Source organism: Pieris napi, chromosome 14 (assembly GCF_905475465.1).
Source record: "Pieris napi chromosome 14, ilPieNapi1.2, whole genome shotgun sequence".
NCBI classification, from domain to species: domain Eukaryota; kingdom Metazoa; phylum Arthropoda; class Insecta; order Lepidoptera; family Pieridae; genus Pieris; species Pieris napi.
This window is the reverse complement of record NC_062247.1, coordinates 1,872,772-1,897,058: the sequence shown is the minus strand read 5'-3', so window position 1 is coordinate 1,897,058 and position 24,287 is coordinate 1,872,772. Positions and strand designations below refer to the sequence as shown.

General features: G+C 33.5%; 2 protein-coding genes across 2 annotated transcripts in view; one reads left to right on the top strand and one right to left on the bottom strand.

The window, feature by feature from the left end:
* Positions 1-24,287, top strand: part of LOC125056254 (calcium/calmodulin-dependent 3',5'-cyclic nucleotide phosphodiesterase 1) — a 150,441-nt gene that overhangs the window by 33,719 nt on the left and 92,435 nt on the right. The gene's annotated exons all lie outside the window — the stretch shown is intronic.
* LOC125056253 (maltase 2-like) lies at positions 3,619-16,312 on the bottom strand. The gene is made up of 10 exons (XM_047659283.1): positions 16,109-16,312; positions 15,002-15,181; positions 13,551-13,708; positions 11,140-11,265; positions 10,178-10,633; positions 9,120-9,227; positions 7,484-7,634; positions 6,618-6,813; positions 4,004-4,141; positions 3,619-3,705 (listed from the first exon to the last, which is right to left on the bottom strand). The coding sequence occupies exons 1-10, from the start codon at positions 16,263-16,265 to the stop codon at positions 3,639-3,641; spliced, it is 1,737 nt and encodes a 578-aa protein (XP_047515239.1). The 5' UTR covers positions 16,266-16,312; the 3' UTR covers positions 3,619-3,638.

The window sequence follows — 24,287 nt, the reverse complement described above, 5'->3', positions numbered from 1 at the left end:
CTTCTTTGCCCAACTTTTACTTCACCGTTAAATGCGTAGATTGTAGATTCGATTGATGGCCAGCCGTAAACACAAGACCTAGAGGTTGAGAGTTATCTAGTTACTAGGCCAATACTCGAAGTGTAGTTAGTACGAAAACCCTTTCTTTCCAAATTCAATTGGCGTTCAAGCTATTATCCCACTTTTGTACCAGTAAAGGTTTACTTCAAAAGGCTGCCTCGCTTGAAATAAAAAATGTAATTGGAATTGAGGATGATAAGCATCGTCGGTAGACATTTTCGTTAAACTTTATGGCGTATTTATTAAAGATTTTGCCGAACAAAGAGTTTGCTAAAAAAATTAACTAAAAGGCCTCGGGAGTGTTCATCCAATTTGGCGGAAATTAACCTAAAAAGGGTTTTAGTTTTTTATCATTATAAACCCGTTTTTAAGGGCCTCATAGCCTAGCGGTCTTATTAAGTGGCAGCTAGGTGAGGGGTACCGGGTTCGATTCCCGGTTCGAGGGCAAGTTTTAATTTAATTTAAATTTGTTCTCGGCCTTTGGGAGGGTTGTGCTTAAACCGTGCATGGAGGACACGGTCAAATTTCTAAGGCAAGCACGAATTATAAAAAATCTTATACTTGACGCTGGCTAATGCACAAACCGTGCCAGAGCCATAAAAAAACCCGTTTTAAAATAAACAATTACCTAACTATTAACGAACACTAAAATATAATCAGTGCAAACTTTAGTACATATCACAACAAAAAATATAAATTTGTCTGAGAGGTTTAAGCAGAGGTCGTTACTTATATTTAATACCTTCTGGGTTTCACTATCGGACGTCAATGCAGAATACAAAATACCATCCGTATCACCTCGACGTCCGTCGTTCCACAACTGAGCGATTTAACGTAGATTTTGCCGCACACCACCATGTGGAACCAGCTGCCCACTGAAGTATTTCCGAACCAATTCGACTAAGAGTCTTTTAAGAAAAGAGCGTAAGAGTTCTTAAAAAGCTGCGCACTTGCGAGCCTTCTCAATGTGTCTGTCCATGGGCGGCGGTATCACTTAACACCAGGTAAGTCATCAACCATTTGCTTTCTATAACATAAAAGAAATTGGTTGTAAAATTGATAATTTGATTAGTTGACTGAAATTAAATCGTTCAAGGTGTAACGACAACCAATATGACTACAAAAGCTCTTACAATATTATAAAGATGCAAGATTTGTTTGCAACGAAAAACCTATCCCCTCATTTCTTACTATTAGCAGTCGAATTGCAATAGTTTTATCCAATGGGTTATCATTCGACGGCTCTAATGGTTAGTACCCCTGACTACGAATCCATGGGTCCCGGGTTCGATCCCCGGCTGAGACGAACATCGATGTGATGAGCATTTGGTATTGTGCTTAGGTCTTGGGTGTTTAAATATGTATTTATATGTCTATCTATCTATAATATGTATGTATATCCGTTGCCTAGTACTCATAACACAAGCTTCACCAGCTTAGCATGGGACTAGGTCAATTGGTGTGAATTGTTTTTTTTTTAAATAAAAAAAATAAAATAATATAGCATCGCTGCTCAGTCGATCACCACACCGCCGAGTGCTTAGATACATAGATAAGAAAATCTTATAGATACAATATCGTATAAGCTAAGCAAAAACGAGACGGTGATAAGGCTTTGGAAAAAAACTTTGATTGAAGTCTTTGTGTATTGATGAGTTTTTTGCGCTAGCGAAGAAGCAATTACATTAATTTTTTGCATGTCCAAGGCTACACTTTTTCATCCACCTTATGACCTATGGTGACTAGGGTAAATTTGTAAATAAATATATAAACGTTTATCAAATCAATTTAATCAAGTTTAAAAAAATATAATTAAAAACAAAAGAACGTGTAAGTTTTTTTCTTATATCGTATATTTTCAACCCGAGTTTTTTTAAATCTTTTGGCGACAGAATATACACTAAATATAGCAGAATTATTTTTATATAATTTTTAAATATTTTGTGAAGCTTAAAACGTAAGGGTTCAGTAATTTCTCCATTAAATTCACGTTTATTAATATAATAAACTTGAAATGTCCGTTACTCAATACGTCTCAACAATGCAAAATATCTTCTATCTTTTCATTTTTTTCAGTCTAAGGCATTCCGGTTTCCTCACGATGTTTTCCTTCACCGTTCGAGCGAATGTTAAATGCTTACATAGAAAGAAAGTCCATTGGTACACAGCCGGGGATCGAACCTACAACCTCAGGGATGAGAGTCGTACGCTGAAGCCACTAGGCCAACACTGCTCATATGTCTTGTGTATTGTGGTCGTTATGAATTATATTTACTTGGTTGATCCGACCTATATGAATAATAATTGCTTAACATTGTAATGTAACCCAAGAGTTTAATTAACAAGTGATAGTTTATAGAACTGCGAGAAACAGTTACCCCAGTTAGAGAGGTCATTTGTTGTGTTAAATATAATTTAGTATTGAAACGTTCCATAGAGCAGTATTGGGCTAGTGGTTTCAGCATGCGACTCTTATCCCTGAGGTCGTAGATTTGACCTTATTGACCCCCAGCTCTGTACTAATGGACTTTCATTCTATGTGCGCATTTAACATTCACTCGAACGGTGAAGGAAAACATCGTGAGGAGGCTAGCCTTAGACCCAAAAAAGTCGCCGGCGAGTGTCAGGCACAGTAAGCTGATCACCTACTTGCCAAAGGACACTCTCTATGCCAAAAGACTCGCGAGTGCGTTGCCGGCCTTTTTAAGGATTCTCTTCTTGGAGGATCCAAAGCCGAACTGCTTCGGTAATACTTCAGTGGGCAACAGGTTCCACATTGTGCTGGTGCGTGTCAAAAACTGCCTTAAAAACGAGTTAAGAAGATTATTTTCATCTTTACGAGTTACTGTTATAGAAAAATCCAGGGAAAATAGGGTTTTTTAATGAAAAACTTTTTTTTAATGACAGCAATTTTTGCACCTGTGGCACACAATATCAAAAATATAAATTCAAGATATTTACTGATTTCTTATCTAATATCTTTTAGTTAAGTAAATACAGTAATGGCGTAATTAAATTGTTAAAGTTATTAACTCCTGCAATTACTTCTAGCCACTCATTTAATCCTAGTAATTTGATAGTAGCCCGCAGGCGCAGCCTAATAAAGTGATTTGCGTCAGAAATATCTTTATTTAGGTATACTTGTTTCTATTTCTTTCATTTGAGTGAAATACTATATTTATTATTAATTTGATAACGTAATAATATATTTTAATAAAGTGATGATGTAGTGATCAAATATTATAAGAATTTTATAAAACTTTGATGATATGATTGATAAGAGATAATGTGTTTTTATTGACAGATTGTAACACATTTAAAGAAAATACTAGATTGTAACACCATTTTTATACCATATTCTTGCAAATAAATTATTATTATTATAATAATACTATTTCGTAATTATGTTTTACAATATTAGCAATTTCTGTATTTTGTTAATTACATTATTCGTTGCTAATTTTACTTCTTCAATTAATACTAGTTTAAAAAGTAATTTCGTAAAGAAACGGAAATGTATAAAATAGATATATGGTGTGGGATACAGTAAAAAATAAATTGAATTATATTTTTATTATTTAAACCATCTTTAGAACTATTCCTTCATATCCAGCAACGGGCAGAGACGATACTTCAAGTATATCTCTGAAATGAAAATACCATTCTTTTAATTCTTTTAATTTTCTTCGAGCACTGTAGAGGGACGTTTCCCTCTTCGAATTGCATTAGTTTTGTCCACTTTAATAGTTCCAAACGATATAATGTGTATTAATCATTAATACTGTATACTTGATTGTAAATAAATAAAATGTAATAGTTGTAAATTATAATTTATATATAATTAGAAAATAATAATATAAATATAACGTAAGATAGTGTCTAATAACTTACAGTCCCTAGACGGAATTTCCATGAATTGTATTTATTAAAGCAAATTCCTTACCCTAGATTCTTCGGCGAGTGTACACTTCTCACAACAACACTAGCATCACCGGTAACATTCTCGAAATAGGTTAAGTCCACCTCGTGCTCTGTATCTCGCATGTTCACTACGATCACGTACGTCTCACTGTTATGCCATCTGAAATAGTCTATACATATCAACACAAATGCTACGAAAAACTAAGCCAAATGTTTTTGAAGTTATACTTCTTTTGGCGCGTTAGGGAAAAATGGTGAGAAATTTTACGATGCGCCCACCGTCACAAAAAACCGACACCCTGAAGTTAGCTGTAGTCAACATTTTAGTTTTTTCTACAAACGTAGAATAATTTTTTTGAAAAGATTTTATCTTGTGACGCCAAAGAAGTATAACTAACGCGTGTACATAAGTAAATACACGTTTTTGTTTATATAGAACAGGGGCAAACGGGAGGAGGAGTAGGAGGGTCATCTGATGTTAAGAGATACCCATGGACACTCACATTGTCAGAGGGCTCGCGAGTGCGTTGCCGGCCTTAATAATTGGTACGCTCTTTCCTTGAAAGACCCTAAATCGCCAGTACGCCAATGCGCAGCTGGTTACACGTAGTGGTGGTGCGTGACAAAAACTGCCTTAAATGCTACGGGTGGAATTTCGTATTCTGCCTCGACTCTCAACGCCGAATTGAAACCCGGTTTGAACTAATTTCCGCATTTAATACTTGCTCTTACCATCAAAAATCAACAAGCTTTTTTTAAATATTTGATTAGTGCCGTGATTCGTAAAAGGGGGGTACTTCATGCATCATACCACCAATGACAAATGATAACATGCGTATCTTAAAACGTTGGTATGTTGTACCCTATAGGAGTGTTTTGTTTACGAACTAATACTGAAATAGCGCTAAAACTTATTTTTCTGCAATACTTGTGATTCTTATATTATCTTCATATTGTTTAATTAACTAAGTAAATAAATAATGTTAAATGAACTATATTTAAAATCAAAACTGTAACTACATGAAACGCTAATTATTAAAACATCTTAATTAAAGAAGAGCGAAGCTCCCCTGTCACAGTTCTTTGACTTACTAGGCAGGGTCTTAATCTGAACTCTATGTATAATTAAAAAAAAGGGTAAGTGTACTTATGTACGCGCGTAAGAAGTTATACTTCTTTGGCATTATTAAAAATCGTTTTTGATTGCAAGCAAAAAAAATATAATAATTAATTACAATTAAATAATCAAAGACAGGAAAAGGAGTCATTATAGTCAATAAAGTTCAGTTTAAATTTGAAAAATTAAATAAATAAATATTTATTAATATTATATTTATTATTATTTTCTAATATTAATAAGTATTGATTTAAATATTCAATTTCAATCACTTCTGATTATAATTCCGACGCACATATAAAATTCGCACTTGTATAATGAAAACACGTGTTCGAAACACTTCAAAAAATTGTAAATAACTTACTAACCTAACCTAACCATAACTAAAACAAAACAAAAATTAATGAAACTATTGTTTTTAAACTATCTGCTATTTAATATTGATTTATGGTTCGCATATAATGAAAATCAGAAAGAGAAAACAATTTTCTTTAATATTATATCACTCTACGTAAAGCCTCTCAGAACTTAAAGCTTTTAAGTTTTGATGTATACAGAGCCTTCTTGACTCGCTTTTCAATACTTTGGCAAGATTATACTTCTTTTAAAGTTATTACTCCATTTACTTGAAACAACTTAGTCACGAGTTGAAATTCGCTACTCTTTTAAAATACCGTCTTATGTATAGGAACTTTGTACTAAAAGTGATTGTAAACGATTTCAAAAATACTTAGTATGAATGCTGAAATTGGTAAAATATTTTAAAGGATTGGTTTCAGTTTAAGCAATAGATAGAGTTTGTATGAGATTCAAACTTAAAATCAATGTTAAATATGGGTTAAGTCCTCAAGTCAATTTCTTTGATCACTTTTCTTTATAGGTTGACACCATCGACCACTTTTATCCAAGATTTGCCTTCTCTTTAGCGTAACAGTGAGTGGATCACAGATAAAGAAGAATAAAAGAAATTGCACAAAGATTAACAACGCTAAAAAAACCCTTGGCGCCTTTTGGTTTAATGATCATTTGTCAATCTAATTGGCAAGTAGATGATCAACTACCTATGCCTGACACACGCCGTCGACTTTTTTGGTCTATGGCAAGTTGGTTTCCTCGTGACGTTTTCCTTCACCGTTCGAGTGAATATTAAATGCGCAGATTAAACCCGACAGTCACAGGTTGAAGCCACTAGGCCAACACTGCTCTTATAGCTATAAGAACCCTTATATAATAATTAATTACTCAAGATGTCATATGGAACATGGTTTAATGGTTTCAGCTCTTTACAAACTTTGAGTAAAACAAAAAATTTGGCAATTAAAAAGAGTGGCGGAGAGTTTACTGCCAGTTCTTCTCTTCCGTTCTACGCCCTTGATTTAAGAACTGGCAGTAAATGTAAAATTACCAGCATTTCATATATATTTATTTTTTGACGTTCATAAGTGCTCATTTTTTACCTGAATATACGAGAATATATGATTTTTTAATTTTGAATTTATAAAGGAACATGTTTATTTACCTTTTAAAAGCAAAGACGTCGCTGTTCAAAGCCAAGGAATCATATCGTCCATATCTGAACACTCCGTTTAGCCTCAAATCCGCCAAAGCTTGATAAACCTTCAGATTTGACCGCTCCGCTAATTTCTGCGCTTCAACATTTAACATTTCAAACCCGTCTGCTACAGGCAACCATGTTTTGTCAGCCGTAGAAAATCCTTTAAGAGATATGGATTTCATTTATTTGGATTAAATACTATATGGTAATATTGGTTGGGGTTTTCGAAAGAATTAAGTAGCGGAACTAATAATTTCTTGTAAACAAATGCCACAAGTGTGTGAGTTAAACAATAAACATTGGACCTCTTCGTGAAGAGTCTCAAGTCTCAGTCATAGCAATTGTTTACATTTTATTTATTTCAAAGGCACACTAACAGAAAACACACAACACACAATAGATGAATGTCCATCAATAACAACATTTCATGGGAAACATTACAATGACAAAAGAAAAAAAATACAATTAAATAAAAGACAAACTAGATTAAGTATTTCTTAAAATATGCAATTTAAAAGTTTAATATAATATTAATTATAACACAGGGGCTTCCTAGTGTCGGAACTAGCGACAGGTGAATTTGGTCACAACCCTTTTGTCAAGAAAGTTTTTATTATTATTATTTTGCTATTATTACTATCGTTGAAGATCACGGACTTTATAACGCTCTTGATAATTTAAATAATTACACACTTAATCCAGATGACTACACACCAATTTAATTAAATATTTATTTTGCTATAGAAAGAGCTAGTTCCGAGCCTTACGATATTATCACGCTACTACAGTTTTGATCTCTATTTCCATTGTAATAAATACCTAATACCTACCCGCATTCAATTCTGCATTCCATTGGAAGGGTGTTCGTTCAGGATCTCTGGAAGACTTGACATAATTAACAGGATCGTTCGTATTACATCCAGATGGGTCCACTGTATCTTCCCAGCTTACGAATCCGTCGACTAAACCGATTTCCTCACCCTGTATATAAAAGAAATTGACTGTAAATGATTACTTTAACACTCATTAATAACTTGAACTTTTGCGCTTAATTATAATGAAATAAAATTTGTATTCCAAAATATAATTATTAAGAAACTGCGGTAAGTTAAATTTTTGGTAGACTTTTAGAATGTTTAATTTATTCAAAGAGCTTATAACTCAAATATACTCAGAAATAATTTATTTACACCGCTGTTCTTAAATCAGTACTATAAAGTGCTGTATCAAACAATATTGTGGTCAAACATATTATAACATAATATTTATATATACATATATAAAAAAAATCTCGTGTCACAATGTTCGTTCCGATTCTTATGACATTTTTTATGCATATTCAGTAAGTCTGAGAATCGGTTATTGTGATACAGCATACAAAATACCCGTCACACGTTATTTTCACCCCTCTACGATCAACCCCTATTTTTTAATTGATAATTAAAATTATATGACTTGAAGTATGCTATATAGAGAAAAATTCACAGAAAAACCTAAAAAGTTTTCATTCTAAACCGAACAGTCTCTGGGGTAGCATAGCAAAATATTCCATATTGATATGTTCTAAAAAGGCAGGCTATGTAAAATCACATTAAGGAGAAACGAAGTTCACGGGGACAGCTAGTAATTATATACTATTTATATCCAACACATATATATATATATATATATTTTAAAGAGATAAGTTCTCTTATAATTAACAATAACTAAACATCACAATCAAATATACAGTATTTACAATTTTCTTAACCTATACAATAATAATAATTAAAATTTAAAATAAATTGAAAAAGTTTGGTCCCTGTGGCAGTGTAGCTTTAACGCTGGCAGCATTTCCTAGCTGAATTGCGATAATTATTTGTTGAGCGAGGAAAGCACAAGCTCACAAGTACTATCCAGGCGCCAACTTAATTATTTAATTAACGTCTGTACACTTGAACCCCACGGCCCATGAGTCTCTACTCCAAAGGAAACAAAATCGAAGGTGGAGGAAAGACTCTTGTATTTGTAAAGCCCTATCTATTTTAAAATATATATCCGGGTACAAACGAGCAGGAGGCTCATCTAATCTTAAGTGATACGGACACTTACATTGCCAGAAGGCTCGGAAGTGCGTTGCCGACCTTTTAAAGATCACTTTTTCTTGAAGGACCTTAAGTCGAATTGGTTCGGAAATACTTAAGTTGGAAGCTGGTGCCACATTTTTTTTTTCTATTGAACGGGGGGCTCACCTGATGTTAAGTGACACCGCTGCCCATGGACACTCACATTGCCAGAACCCTCGCAAGTGCGATGCCAGTACGCCATTTTCTTGAAGGACCCTAAGTGGAATTGGTTCGGAAATACTTTAGTGGGCAGCTGAATCCACATAGTGGTGGTGCGCGACACAAACTGCCTTAAAAAACGCTCAGTTGTGAAACGACGGACATCGAGGTCATACGGTGATACTAAGCATCATTCACTTACCATATAAGTAACAGCAACGCCAGGTAAAAGTAACACGATCATGTTTATACCGTCTACTAAAGCAGAGCCATATCTGGTCGCCATTCTACTATTATCGTGGTTTCCAACCTGCAAGTATCAAGTAATTTAATAAAAATAATATAAACGTATGTTTCTATATATAATCTCTATTAAATATCGCATCAAAATAATTTTTACAATTGAAGACATACATTGAAAATGTGTACAATTTGTTTGGACTGACTATTAACAATAACACAACACAAAAAAGAACACCAGATAAAAAAACACAGAGATACAACAATGAATAATAAATGGAAGTAATATAAAAATAAATCACAAATCCATAATTTATTATCAGTCAAGCAGGTCCAATATCTCTTAATAGACCAGTCATTATAGACATTCGAAATCGAAAATTTGATAATAATTCCAAAAGTTTTCAAACTTCGGTCAAGTGAATGGTACATTGGGACGACAATAAATCTCATTTTGCAACCTTGTCCGCAGTCCGGAACATTGTTAAAATTGCAATTAAATTAATTTTTGCTGTATGGTCGTGAAAAAAATTTCAAAAGTTCTGCAAACTTGGGGAAGTTTTCGATATAATATTTCATATCTCGTATAAAATTTGCAACCAACCTAAGTGTACGGAACATTTTTTGTTATTTATTTTATTTTCGATATATCTGTCAAATTTGCAGAACTTTTGGAACGTTTTCCTTCAGTTTAATAAAGAAAAACATTAATTTTTAATAACAAAAAATGTTCCGTACACTTAAATTGGTTGCAAATTTGACACGTGATGTAAACTCCAACTTTGCAGAACTTTTGGAATTTTGGTCTCAAGAACTGAGCAAATTATCATTTATTGCATTTTTAACAATGTTCCGGACCGCAGAGCAGGTTGCAAAATTTTATAGTTTGTTTTAATACCACTCCCGACCTTACATCAAAATTTGAAAACTTTTGGAATTATAATGAATTAATTGTCTTGACTGACTGGACTATAAAGGTATCATTTTAAGATCAAGACAAGAATTATAATTAATACCTACCACCCAATTGGCATCTCTATCAAGAGGTTTATAAGTTAAAAACTTGTCAACAGCCCTCTTGATATCAGCAGCAGATGATGACGCATCAACATCAGTGATTAAATCAAAATTAAACGGCATTTGAGCACCTTCTCTATCACCTTCACCAAAATATCTTACGACATCCTTTACTGACGCATAAACCTCGGTCATCATGACTCTTGGAAGTCCATCTTTTTCGGATATTTCATCGAAGACATCTCTCCATTCATATACCATATAGTATGTTTCGTTTTGGTCCTTCGTATAAATATGTTCTAAATAATCGTGAGACTCTGGATCCACGTCGGTGCGTCCTGACAGCGGCTCGTCGGGATATTTGCCCCCAAAAAGTTCTTTATCTACCTCGAACAAACAGTTTACAGCGTCTACTCTGAATCCAGCGACACCTTTATTAAGCCAGAATCTGATTATGTTCTGAAAAAACGATGCCTTTGATATATTTATGCCAAGTTAATTACTTAGTTTTGAAAGATTTTGTCACTAAAATATTTCAAATGAAAATATTACCTTCCTCAACTACTTAATGTACCTACATCTAATTTTTGGTAATTAATTGAAATTTTTCTTATTACCGCGAGTTATGTAACCTAACATTAGTTAAATTACATATGAGTAGATTATATATTTGTCGCAGATTCAACGCGATTAATAATAACGAAATTGATCTCACTACCGTCGTCAGACATTATTACTTAATATTTAAACACAGTCAGTGCGCACGTCCGGCGCAGGAGCACTACTGACAAATTGACTTTTACAATTGACACATTGACATTTTACAACCTCTAAGATGTCTATGATATTGCGTGGTATTGCCATTGTAATGAAACAAATTACGATCCAATTAAAATAAATAAATAATAAAAAATGTATGAGTGTGATTGGAGTAAAATTTGAATTTGGAATTCCAAATAAGCTACCTTCATCTCTTCAACAACATCTGGATTGTTGTAGTTAAGGTCAGGTTGGCCAACAACAAACTGGTGCAAGTAGTACTTCCCAACTTCCTCTCTGTACTCCCATGCACTTCCCCTGAAGTGACTCCTCTGAAAGATGAAGATACGCTTAAAACTTATAAAGAGGAATAACTAAGTATTTTTCACAGACAATTTTACGTTTTAACTGATGTATTGGTTAAAAAAATAATTCAACTTTACTAAAGTTTTTTTTTATGTATTAGGAGGCAAACGGGTGTTGCACAATGCCAGAAGGCTTACGCTTGAAGTGCATTGCCGGCCTTTTAAGAATTGGTACGCTCTTTTCTTGAAGGACCCTAAGTCGAATTGGTACTGTATTTGTCTTTCTAGATCACAGCGTAAGCAAAGATTACCGTAAGGAGAAGAAAGTAAAAATATTGTAAGTACATTTTCTTAATTTAGCGGCTCAATTTTACACGAAGTTATTTTAAGTTTATTTATACTTAATATTTGAAGAGCAACTAATATTTTTATTTTAATTTAATATTTTTATTTACTAATAATGTGATAGCACTATGTACACTACTAACATACAATAAATTTTCTGAGTGTCTTTGAGAAAAAAATATATCTTTGAACCGAAAGTATTTTGGTTAAAATATGCAATTGATTGATTAAATAAGGGGTAAGGATATAATTATATTAAAAATAGTTTTTAACACAGCAAAGTTCTTTCTTAAATTTAAATTTGCTTTGCATGCGGTAAGCAAAGCAAAAAGGAAAATGTGGCTTACTTCACTGAACAGATTCGTGGTGGTGATATTTTTTTATTGTGATTGGCCAACAACTCTAGCAATCACGGATAAGCGGCACGATCCGTATTTCCGTATAACTAATTACAAACAAATGAACAGCGCCATCATTTAGTTTTTTGTTTTACAACCTTTTAACCTTTTAAAAATAAAAACTTTAAGGGCCCCATAGCCTAGCGGTCTTATTAAGCGGCAGCCACGTAAGGGGTACCGGGTTCGATTCCCGGTTCGAACCGGGCGAGTGCCTAAACCGTACATGGAGGACATGTTCGAATTTCTAAGGCAAAAAGCACGAATTGTAAAAATCTTATACTTGACGCTGGCTTATGCACAAACCGTGCCAGAGCCATAAAAAAAAAGAAAAAAAAAAGAAAAAAAAAGTAAAAACTAAGCTCGCATTAAATTCTTTAGATGAATGTTGAATACGCCTGTGCAATCGTTTTATAAATTCCTTTTTATTGTTGTGAGTTAAAGTAGTCCGTACATTTTCACGGCTTCATATATTTCAATTAGAGTTTGTTAAGGAAAATGCCGACACTGCGAAAGGTTATTCTTTACCACGTTTTATGTGAGTGACAAGGCACGAGATACCTCTAGCTATTCGTTTATTTAATTAAACTGTTGTTAGATTTACAAGTTTGTAACTACTTGTTATATTTATAACGACGTGATATGTATGTGATGATGATACGTTCAGGAGAAACCTATATTTCAGTGATTATTTTTCCGACCCAAATATCGACCAATAGAATTGCACCATTCGACGTCACGTGGTACAACCTACATGGTATTAAACTGATAATTTTTTGAAAATTTTCTCTGGTAGTTGCTTCAAGAAAAGTATTAAGTAGTTGTTTTATTCATTATGAAATTCTTATTTGTTAACTGTACATTTCGTCTCATGGTGCAATTCTATTGGCCGACATTTGGGTCGGAAAAATAATCCCCCGAATACCACACGAGCTTCAAAATTATCTGGCATTTCCCTCAAGGTTCCCTGCAAACAAATATAGTCGTCAAGTTTTTCAGGTTAAAAAATTTTTTAACCTGAAAAACTTGACTCCTTCATTTGTTTGCAACGAACCTATCGGGAAATACCCGATAATTTTGAAGCTCTTGTGGTATTAAAAGTGATTATTTCGCTTTTGGTTTGTAGAGTAGATTCAAAAATCGAATCTGACTGAATGTTACACTTTTGGCTAATGGACTTGTATCCAGGTCGTGTAAATAAAATAAAAATGCACACTATAGAGTAAGGCAATTTTTAAATTAAGAATCCCTTTAATTGAATCATTAACAAATAGCTAAACACCGATCATCTAACTAATAAACCAGTATTAAATTTTCTATAAACGTATAATACGATGCGTGGTACCAGTTAAAATCATTTAAATCAACTCGAGATATTTCGCTTCATGAACAGAGATTTTTTAAATAATTTAAAAAGAGAACGCACTCAATCATAGAGATTTCTATAAAACATTCACAAAAACCAATTTCAAACTAAAAATTGAAATCCGTTTTGTACCAGCTCTTTTCGACGCTTTTCGAGCCGGATTAAAAAGTTAATTCTTTTAAAACGTTTGCTATTTTGATACCTACCCAGTTGTTCGGAGGTTGCATGACACTATTATCGTCCATCACTCCATCTTCCCATACAAAATAGTTGTAGTATTTTTCATTGCCTTTGAGCGCCTCTTGGAACCACATACTTTCATTCGATGTGTGGTTTGGTACCAAATCGAGAACGATTTTCATATCTGAATCGACAACAAAACAGATTATAAATGAAAGCATGTATAAAGAATTTGGTACCTATAAAGGACCCTTTAGGACCTTCTTTTTATAACTTAAAGTTAAATTAAGCTGGAACTTTTAATCTTTTATACTTTCTTTGTCTCTATATAATGTAAGTGCTCATATTTCGCCAAGTTTGCCTCGTATAATGTCAAGCCATGATAGCTGAAATGGCTTGCATTATCATCATGATATATCATCAACCCCGATTTTTTCTTAGATTTTTATTTGATTTCAATTTTTATTGATATGATATTAATTAATTAAATATAATAAATTAATCTATTACATATAACAATAATTCTAGGTGCGTGCTCCTATTTCACCATGCCTCCTGCTGATAGAGGACAAATCTTTGTGTTTAATTTATTTTATTATTATTTATTACTAAGGATGTCATGTGGAACATGGTGTAATGGTTGCAGCTCCAGTTGCAGGTCACGTAGCCCTTTATACAGATGACAGATGATGATCTAAAACAGTATTGGAAAAAGGAACAAGGGCAGACCAATAGAGCGATGGGCCGATGGGTTCGAAAGGGTAGCTAGAAAAAATTTGATGACGATGGCAAAAATAAAATAGGGTAGAAAAAGTTAAAGGAGGCCTTCTCTTGGAGTAGTTAAATATTCGGAGCCTAGACCCCTGTATTTTTGTTAAATGTACGCCAATAAGATGTAGACGAATAAAGGGTAATTATTATTGTGTTGTGTTGCAAGTAATTTCTAAAATCATCAGATTATAATCTTCCTTACACGTCTGATATGATTTATAAGAATAATCTCAGATATCTTTGTTTGACTATTTTATCCTCCTCCATATTATGCAAGGTGTCAAGATAATACGATAAACTTTCTAAACCAGTAACAATACATATGATAATATATAATATTATACTTGTATATAAGCATTGACGAGCTATAGTTTGGCATAGTATATTAATGTACTTATGTCAAAAAATCAGTGGCGCTACAACCGTTTTTTATCTAGGCCTCAGATTTCTGAATCTGTTTCATGATCATTTGTCAACCTAATAGGCAATTAGGCGATCAGAGCCCTGTGCCTGACACATGCCGTCGACTTTTTGGGTCTACGGAAAGCTGGTGTCTTTACCATGTTTTCTTTCACCGTTCGAGCGGATGCTAAATGCGCATATAGAAAGTCCATTGGTGCACAGGCATCGAAGCTACTAGGCCAACTCTTATATCAAAATCTCTTCTTAAATCACTAAATATCTTCTAATTGCAGTAAAAACTCACCAAGACTATTCGCTTTTGATAAAAGTTCCTCAAAATCTTCCATGGTACCATACTCCTCTTGTATAGCATAGAAATCAGAAATGTCATACCCGAAGTCATACATCGGTGACTGAAATATTGGTGAGAGCCATATTGCGCCAACGCCGAGTTCTCTTATATAATGTAGCTTATCTGTTATTCCTGAAATGATTCATTAAAATTCAAATTAAATTACAATCGTTACTATATAAAATATCACTTTAATATACACACCATTTAGAAATTGATTTATTTGAGATATATAACTATGTAGTGGGTATCCTTTAATAAAATATATCAGTGTCGCTACTACCTTTTAAGGTCTGGGCCTCAGATTTCTGTATCTGTTTCCTAACTAATAGGGAAGTAGATGATCAGTCTTGCCTGACTCACGCCGTCGGCTTTTTGAGTCTATGGCAAGTCCTCATGATGTTTTACTCCACCGTTCGAGCGAATGTTTAATGCGCACTAGAAATAAAGTCCATTGGTGCTGCCGGGAATCGATGCTACGACCTTAGGGATAAGAGTCGCACGCTGGAGCCACTAGGCCAACACTGCTCTATCGCTGTAGGAATACGCTGTAGGTATCCTTTATATATGTTAAAAGCATTGTTGCTGTATCTTATAAAACGTATAATTCAAAAGCTTTAATCGAAAGTTTGAATTGTTTTTAATTCTTAATTAATAAAAATAATTAAAAGTGATGATCGCTTTCTTGCTGTTGACTAGAAATTTTCTATAGAAAAGTGGCATATGCTTAAAAGGAGTTTTAAAAATATCCAAATCATACTAACGCACATAGCCTATATACACACCATCTCATAAAACACAGTTAAATCTATTTTATGTATTTTTTTTTAATTTTAATGGAATACACAATAAATACAATATTGTGTATTCCATCTTTGGCTATACTTTTATGTATAATAGCTAACATAATCTGTAGGAGTTCGAAATAACTAAAAATTAGTATATTGAATACTCATTTTTTGTTTCGTACAACCATCCGTTGTAAACAAAAAATTACGATGTTTCGTTATACATTTTAATTGTTCTTTTATTTATAATTTCGTCTATGCAAATAAATACCTTTTAAATCACCGATTCCATCTCCATCACTGTCAGCAAAGGACCTTGGATATATTTGGTAGAAAATAGTTGATTCCCACCACTCCAAATCTGTTTCAAGGTTGCTATAAGCGCCTCCCAAAATCACCAAAATCGACAGAAATATTAACGCTTTCATCTTAAACTTACCACCCGTGGCTTACAACGATATTTTTCACTTTAATCTGGTATTTATATGATTAGTTATCATCTCTTAAGATGATATTATTGTGGCAACTTATCAATTTGGAAACATCGATAAAATGTTGACAGATTTTTATGGAAAACTTTGATAAGAATTGCATCATAAAATATACTATCGTTCTTAAAATATCTTCAAAATCGATCAAAAGTATCGTGCTCAGTCACTTAGCAAACATTGGTCTTAATATATATTAGTAAATTCACTAACACAGCTTTTGTTTTTAGTGTTTCCTATAGTATCACAAAAAGTTTGGTCTCTTTGGCTATGTACCTTTAATGCTGACAGCATTTCCTCGCTGTATTGCGATACTTATTCGTAAAGTGAGGAAAGCACCCTCTGGGGTCACCAGTACTATCTACCAGGCGCCAACTTAAATCTCTAATTACCACCTGTGCACTTAAACCCCACGGCCCAAGGAAAGGGGACAAATCGTTGGAGAAAAGACTTTAATTTTTGTTATTTATTTAATAAACGCTAACAAGCTTAGTAATAAGTTGTATGTAAATGAGTCTATTTGCCATTTGAAAGTCTAACCCTTTGAGATGAAAGAGTACTTAGTATTTAATGAATGAGCTTCAAAGGATATTTGTCTTCGTTTGAAGAGTTACACTGAAGGTATAGTAAATATAAATGATTTAATATCGTTATGGCTATCTTAGCTGAAACATAAGCTTGCGAGTGTGACTCTCAACCCTGCGGTCGTGTGGTCGAATCACGCTACACGTATTTAACAATCCGGTTGATTACCCCAACCTTTTATAAAAATTTAAATTTCGTGTACCCTTTAGATGCCCCAGGCTGCCTGGCTGCCATGCTGCCATATTTTTTTTTATAGAACAGGGGGCAAACGGGCAGGAGGCTCACCTGATGGTTAGTGATACCGCCGCCCATGGACACTCTCAATGCCAGAGGGCTCGCGAGTGCGTTGCCGGCCTTTTAAGAATGGGTACGCTCTTTTCTTGAAGGACCCTAAGTCGAATTGGTTCGGAAATACTTCAGTGGGCAGCTGGTTCCACAAAGTGGTGGTGCGCGGCAAAAACTGGCTTAGAAAACGCTCAGTTGTGAAACGGCGGCCGTCAAGGTGATACGGGTGTAATTTCGTATTCTGCCTCGACGTCCGATGTTGAAACTCAGAAAATCATCACATTCATCATTACATTTGTCCTGTTCAGAAGAACACGCTTTGACAAAAACTCACCGATGTCCAGATTAAGCATTCTGATAAACGAGCTAGGTCCGGATATCCATAGTTGCTCACACTTTAAAATCGATTTTCGTTTAGTTTTTGTAATTTTAATTGTTTTGTAATATTTGTATTATGTCTTCGTGTATGTCAAGTTTGCCTATAAGTGCTTATTACATTAAACATTGTATATTGTGGTTCTTTTACAACTGATAGTGCCGAGCTTTTATAAATTAAAAAAAAAGGAATAAAATGCTTTAGTATGTATGAAAACCTTTATGTATATACTAAGTATGGAATATAAAACCCGTCCAACCTTGACTTTTTATTCTATAGTGGATTTTTGTATAATTTATACTTGCATCCTCACAACAAGCGCTTCATCAGCTGCTAAGTCTAAATAATTAGCTTGAACAGTATCTCTGCAAAAGAAATACGAAAATAGCATTAATTAGAAACAATATTGTTTTCATTAAAAATAAGCTTTGTTTCAGGGTTATTTTAATAAGAGAATCTATTTTAAAAGAATTTAAAAATAGCATTCCAAGTTTGAAATAAGTTACGATTTCCTAAACAAATGTTTTTCAGAATAAAATAAACGTAGTTAGACTTGTATTTATAAATGCGATTGTTTAAGTAATACATTCTCTTTCTTTAATTGCTATGATTAATTTGTCTCAATGTAGCTTTAAATAGATTTTAAACGTTCCTATATTTATCGATTTTAGCTAGAGTGTATTGAAAATTGCTTCTCTTATAGAGTCATTGGCAAGATTGGCTATATCAGAAACTATTTTAAATCTATTTAAAAGGTATATCGTGTCTTGTCTGATCCAACTTTTATTTTATTATGCCCCTAATTCGTAGCATAAAGTTCCTCTCAAATAATACTAAAATGAGGGTATTTAGTTGATTTGAGGTCTAATATCTTATAAACAACACTATACAGTAATCCCCCCTATAATGTTAGTTTTGCGTACCTTTGCATCTGTTTCAATTGCGTTGTTATAAAATTAAAAACTTCATAAAATTCAATGTTCCAAAAAAATGAATTGTAAAAAACGGTTATTTGAGAACATTCCTACAACGAAATTTCGCAGCGAGCCAGGCCGCGTTATAGAGAGGAGAATTTTATAAATTTAATTATATAAATGAATTCACTTACCCATAGGTCCTAGATGAGAGCACACTGCTAACTTCGACTTCTAATTGGCCGAATATTAAATCGAACGCCGTCAAATTGACTACTTGATACACTTTGCCCACGTTCATAACGACTACGTAGGCGTCATCATTATACCACCTGTTAATAATGCCCCATTAAAGTTCGTATATTGATTTAGTATTGGTATAAAATCGAGTGACATTTTTGATACTACATAAAGACTACATAAAACTGTTGTCTGAGGCTGTATATATTATGTATTATTTACTTATACAAATTAGAACTAATATGTGGCCTCGATGATAAGTGTGGATGGCGTGCACAAAAATAATCCTTATAAAAAAGACCTTAAACTTCAAAATAGTGATAACAAAATTACCTTCCTGTAATCGGATCGGATATCAGAAACACATCAGAAACTTATAATTATCCAACTTTATTCAATCAAAATTACACACTATAATTTTGATTACACATGCTTATGTAAGGCTAGTTAAAATCAAAATTAATAAAAGGAAAAAGGTTAGTATATTATGTTAAACTTGAAAAACATTTCTAGTTGTAATAATTAATCAACATATTAATATATTAGTTAAAAAATCTACGTTAAAAAGTTAACGATATCTGAAAGTGATTAAAATTTACTGTTAGAAAGCAGAAGTTTTAGTAATCAAGGCTAAATAAAGATAAATCTGTAACTGCTTGCCATTTTTGTGTACCACAGACAATTGGTAAAACAATAAAAGATAATAAATCATGCCTTAAAAGCTCAACAACGAACTCCCAATTCTAGCTTTGGTACAAAATGCGGGTACATAAATACTGAATCACACCTCTCACACAAACACGAAGCACTCACACACATACACATAAGGTCTCATTTAACATTTATATATTATTTTCCTGACATAAAATGGTATAGCTTTAAAGATTTTTTTATAATTTTCTGTCTACATTGCCCGTTTATCATTGTTAAATATATAACCATGAAAGAGGCTAGTCACCTAAAATACAGAGATGTCTCTAGTATGACTAGCAACTATGTGTTTTTGTTTTCAAAAATATAAAATCAGAAAATATAAAATCTGCTAGAGACCGGCCAAGCGTTGCAGTGGCTAAGGTTTTAGTTATATTACATAATAGTAACCTATTCAAGTTAAACGGTAGGAGAACACCAGTCATGGGGACCACCATGCTTTATTGGTGGTTATGCCATTAAATTATAGCTTACGTGAAACGTTGGTACTTTCAACACAGCGTCATCTGTTAGAATTGTGACTATCAAATAAAAACAAATATTTTGCAAAAAATAATATTGCGGGTATAAATTAAGATGTTAGCTATCCTATCTATTAAGTTAGATCAAACTACACACGGTGTGTAAATTTGATTGATATCGGTTCGGTAGTTTAGGAGTCCATAGAGTGACAAACAAACAACGTGACACATAATTTATATATATTAAGATTATTACTACTTTATAGAAATATTTACCTTTTAAAAGCAAAGATGTCTTTGTTAAGGGCAATAGATTCATATCGTCCCAGACGGAATGCTGGCCTGGCTCTTAAACCTGTAAGAGATCTGTACACCTGGTAGTGAGATCTGGCTGCAGCCTTCTCATTTGCCACATTGTTGTGCTCGTATCCTTCTGCTACTGGCAACCAGGTTTTATCTGCATCGGAAAATCCTAGAAAACGCTTCCAATCAATCTCAACACTGCTTTTGAGGTTCACAAATTATAGAAAAACCATATCAAATAGAAAATTTTCTCGCCAAACGAATATTTTATAGATATTAGATATTAGTTTGTATGTTTAGCATAATATAATTAACAAAAAGGAAATTCACTTTAACAACATACCTACATTCATAGATGAAATCGAATGCTTACAAAAATTAATATAACAAAAAACAATAACTAACTTTAAAATATAATACCGAACTATTACATATTTATATTGATATTTCAAAGCTGAAGGGTTTATTTGTTTGGTGCAAGGCTCTAATCTCATTCTAACTTACGTAACTACTGATTAGAATTGAATAATTTTCTTCGTGTCCATTAAGCGTAGGCTATATAACATAAGGGAATAAGTAAAAGGGAACGGAGTAAAGGGAGAGCAAAATCTCCAGAAAAACATAGTCTATATATAAGTACGGGATGACTGCACCCTTTTGCCTGACCTCTACAAATGGGATTAAATTTTAGAGTAGGAATCTCTCAAAGCTATCGGAAAGGGTCACAATAATTAAGGACATAAAGTAGTTTTCGACATACATATCATATAGGATTTAAATGTAAATAACAATATGAGAAACTAAAACATCGAACGCGTTTATTGACTCCAATTATTGTAACGATAGATCGTTACCTTGGTGGTAAAATGAGTATTGCTCCTAATTTATAATAATTATAATAAAACCGGAAATTGAATTTAGTATTATTAGGAAATAATTGTGTAGACTTTCTATAAAAATCTTTGAATGACTTTGGTAAATCACGAGCGAAGCTAATTTATTTTGATTAAATAATAACTTCTTTATTTTAGATAACATCCATAATATGGATATGTAGTTTTAGTTAGAGTTCGGTCTTAGTTGCTATGCTAGTATTGGTTAGTAAAAAAAACAAAAAGACTCCTATAGGCATGGACAGCATACATGTCATGTCACCAGTCATGTTGTAATCAACACATTCATGATACTATTGGTGCTATGTCCAACACGATGCAACAAGATTGCCACCCATTTCCGAATGACGGCAATAAAACCGTCAGTTCGGGTCATAGCAAGCATACTTGACGCACTGCAGAACAAATTAGGACTTCTATGGATACAATCCCGCTATTATTACATTACTTACATAACTCGATGTTTCAAGTGCTTTACAGCAATCGTATTCAGTGACAGCAACATTAGGCAGAAAATGATTTCATATTATTGGTCGGAGTCTATTAAAATGTTGCCATACAACATCTTTTAAAATGTTGCCATACTAGATATGTTGCCGCTTTAGACATGTTGCCTTGTCTTGTATTGTGTTGCCTTTTGTGAAAAATCTGTTAAGATTCTAATATTTATTTATTTTTTATTTATTTTATTCCATATCATTATTCTATCTTTACAGTTATTACTAATTCGATAGAACGACACAATATTTATACCCACACCAATTAACCTAGATAAAAAACATTTAAAAAAAATATATTTATGTACCTAAATCTTATAACTAATAATATAGGAAGCAACTATTATGAACTCAGCCAGTGTACAAACAAATAGGTCTACCTTAACAGAAATTCTATTTATTATATGTATTGCTCGCGTGACTGGCGCTTAGCTAACCAAGTTGGAATGTGCGCGCGGTACATCCAAAAGTTGAGACTTCCGCCTCAGGTTTTTACTTGGTACCCGTAGACTCAGTCTCTCCATTATATCCAGATTATGAACCCGACCCATAAGTATCTTAAATAAATACACTGACAAAGTTAGCTCTCTTCTGAGGCGTTAATAGAACTTAAACTAAAGACAAAATATTTAGAAAGTCTAATTGAAACTTCACCATACTTTAGCCAGTATAAAGTCCAAAAGCGTCATTAGAGATGTAATATTTATTGGTATGAATATACAATGAGCCCGCAAGTATGTATTATTCATGCAGCTGGAGCCTTACAAATGGAGAATGAAGGGTCGAAGGTATGTCGAATTGAGTTATCATTATATAAGCCGGAACTTACAGTCACTATTATATACCGAAACATATTTATTTCATTGACATAATGTTTGCCTTCCTTTACAGCCCTGCGATTCTGTAACTCACTTTTCGAACTCACACAGCGGTTTTCGCATCGGCGGTCGCTCTCAAATCAGTCGTGAAGCAGTCATTTTATGATTTGGCATTATGATAAACAATAAACTACAAGCTCCCACCTTTTCAGAATTATTAAATTCGGTGATGTTTAAGCTATCGTTCAGGCTCTTTTTCTCATGATCCTAGCTATCCTAGAGGATCTAGATATAAAAAAATTGCTTTTAAACCTAATTTTAAGAAATTGTTGCATGGTACCAAGTGATTGTTTGACCCATATTACAATTTGATCTGACTAAGTTATATAACTAATCTATCTTTTTAATATATTCAATCATATCTCTCTAAATTTAATTTCGCCTTTTTTGTCTAATTTTGTTACCGAGTTACTGTTTTAGCTTAGATAATACACTAATACGTATATATCCGATATATATCGATATTCCTTGCAATATATATATGTCTGTGTGAGTCTATATACTGTCCATTCTAGTTTGTGCACATTAGAATCGACACCAATGTAAATATTAAACCATTACCAGCGTTTTTCCCGTTTGTCCATTGGAACGGCGTACGAACGGGGTCACGGGTGACCTCAATGAAGTTGACGGGGTCATCCGTGCCACACGCCAGCGGATCCCGTGTCTCACTCCACGGAACGAAACCATTCACCATACCTAGTTCTTCACCCTTTTCGAAGAAAATAATGATAATTATAATTGATAGGTAAAACTTACTTCATGACACTCGCTTACATCATTTAATACTTTATTGATATTAATATAGGCTTTGGATAGCAGTGTTGGCCTGGTTGGTCAGCGTGCGACTCTCATCCCTGAGGTATGTTCGATCACGTAGGTTCGATCCCCGGCTGTGCACTAAAGGACATTCTCTCTATGTGCGCATTTAACATTCGCTCGAACGGTGAAGAAAAACATCGTGGAGAAACCGGCTTGCCTTAGACCCAAAAAGTCGACGGTGTGTGTCACAGTAGGCTGATCTCCTACTTGCCTATTAGATTTAAAAATGATCATGAAACAGATACGGAAATCTAAGGCCCATACCTAAAATGGTTGTAGCGCCACTGATTTATTTATTTTATGTTAATAAGCTTTGATTGAAGTATTAATAGAGGTTCAACCGTTCTCATATTTAGACGCACAAAGAATTTGTAATTAATAACTCATAGAACTTGAAAATTTCTACATATAAAAGTCTCTATAATTTAGAAGACTGGTTATACTAAATTGGCACAAGGGTATGGGTACAAACAGACACGGAAGTTAGAAAAGTCAAATGATACAACCGAGCCATAGATGTTTCCTTTAGCAAAGTGCAAATTAAATTGCGCATACGCAACGGTCAGTTAATAGCCCTGATTAGAACGATCTTAGAGTCAACGGAACGCTCTAGCCAAGCCACAACTGTTCTACATAAGTTAAAATAGTTTTAACTCCTAAAAACAGTTCATTAATGTTCTTACCATGTAAGTGATAGCGATCCCCGGCAAAAGTAAAAGCAGCATATTAAAAGCGTCCACCAACTCGGGCCTAAAGCGTGATGCTACACGACTCTTATCTTGGGTGCCAGTCTGTGAAAAATAAATAACTTTAAATATAACTTTATACATTTAAAAATGTTTTATGTCTAAGTGTATAAATGTTGTTAAAATTGAATGTTTGAAAAAGAGAGTATTTTCTATAATTTTAATCGAGACTTCATTTTTCAGCCTGTTATTAACCTCTCTACGAGTTAATAATGTAATTAATATTAGGTGTTACAGTATTAATTTAATTA

Bases quoted from the DNA above. Each gene is read 5' to 3' on its own strand.
- LOC125056253 (XM_047659283.1), bottom strand. From the start codon at position 16,265: ATGAAAGCGTTAATATTTCTGTCGATTTTGGTGATTTTGGGAGGCGCT. The intron at 9,228-10,177 runs GTAGGTATTAAT...TGATACTTGCAG, and splicing joins ATAGAGATGCCAATTGGGTG to GTTGGAAACCACGATAATAG. The intron at 6,814-7,483 runs GTAGGTATTAGG...TATCTCTTAAAG, and splicing joins GAATGCAGAATTGAATGCGG to GATTTTCTACGGCTGACAAA.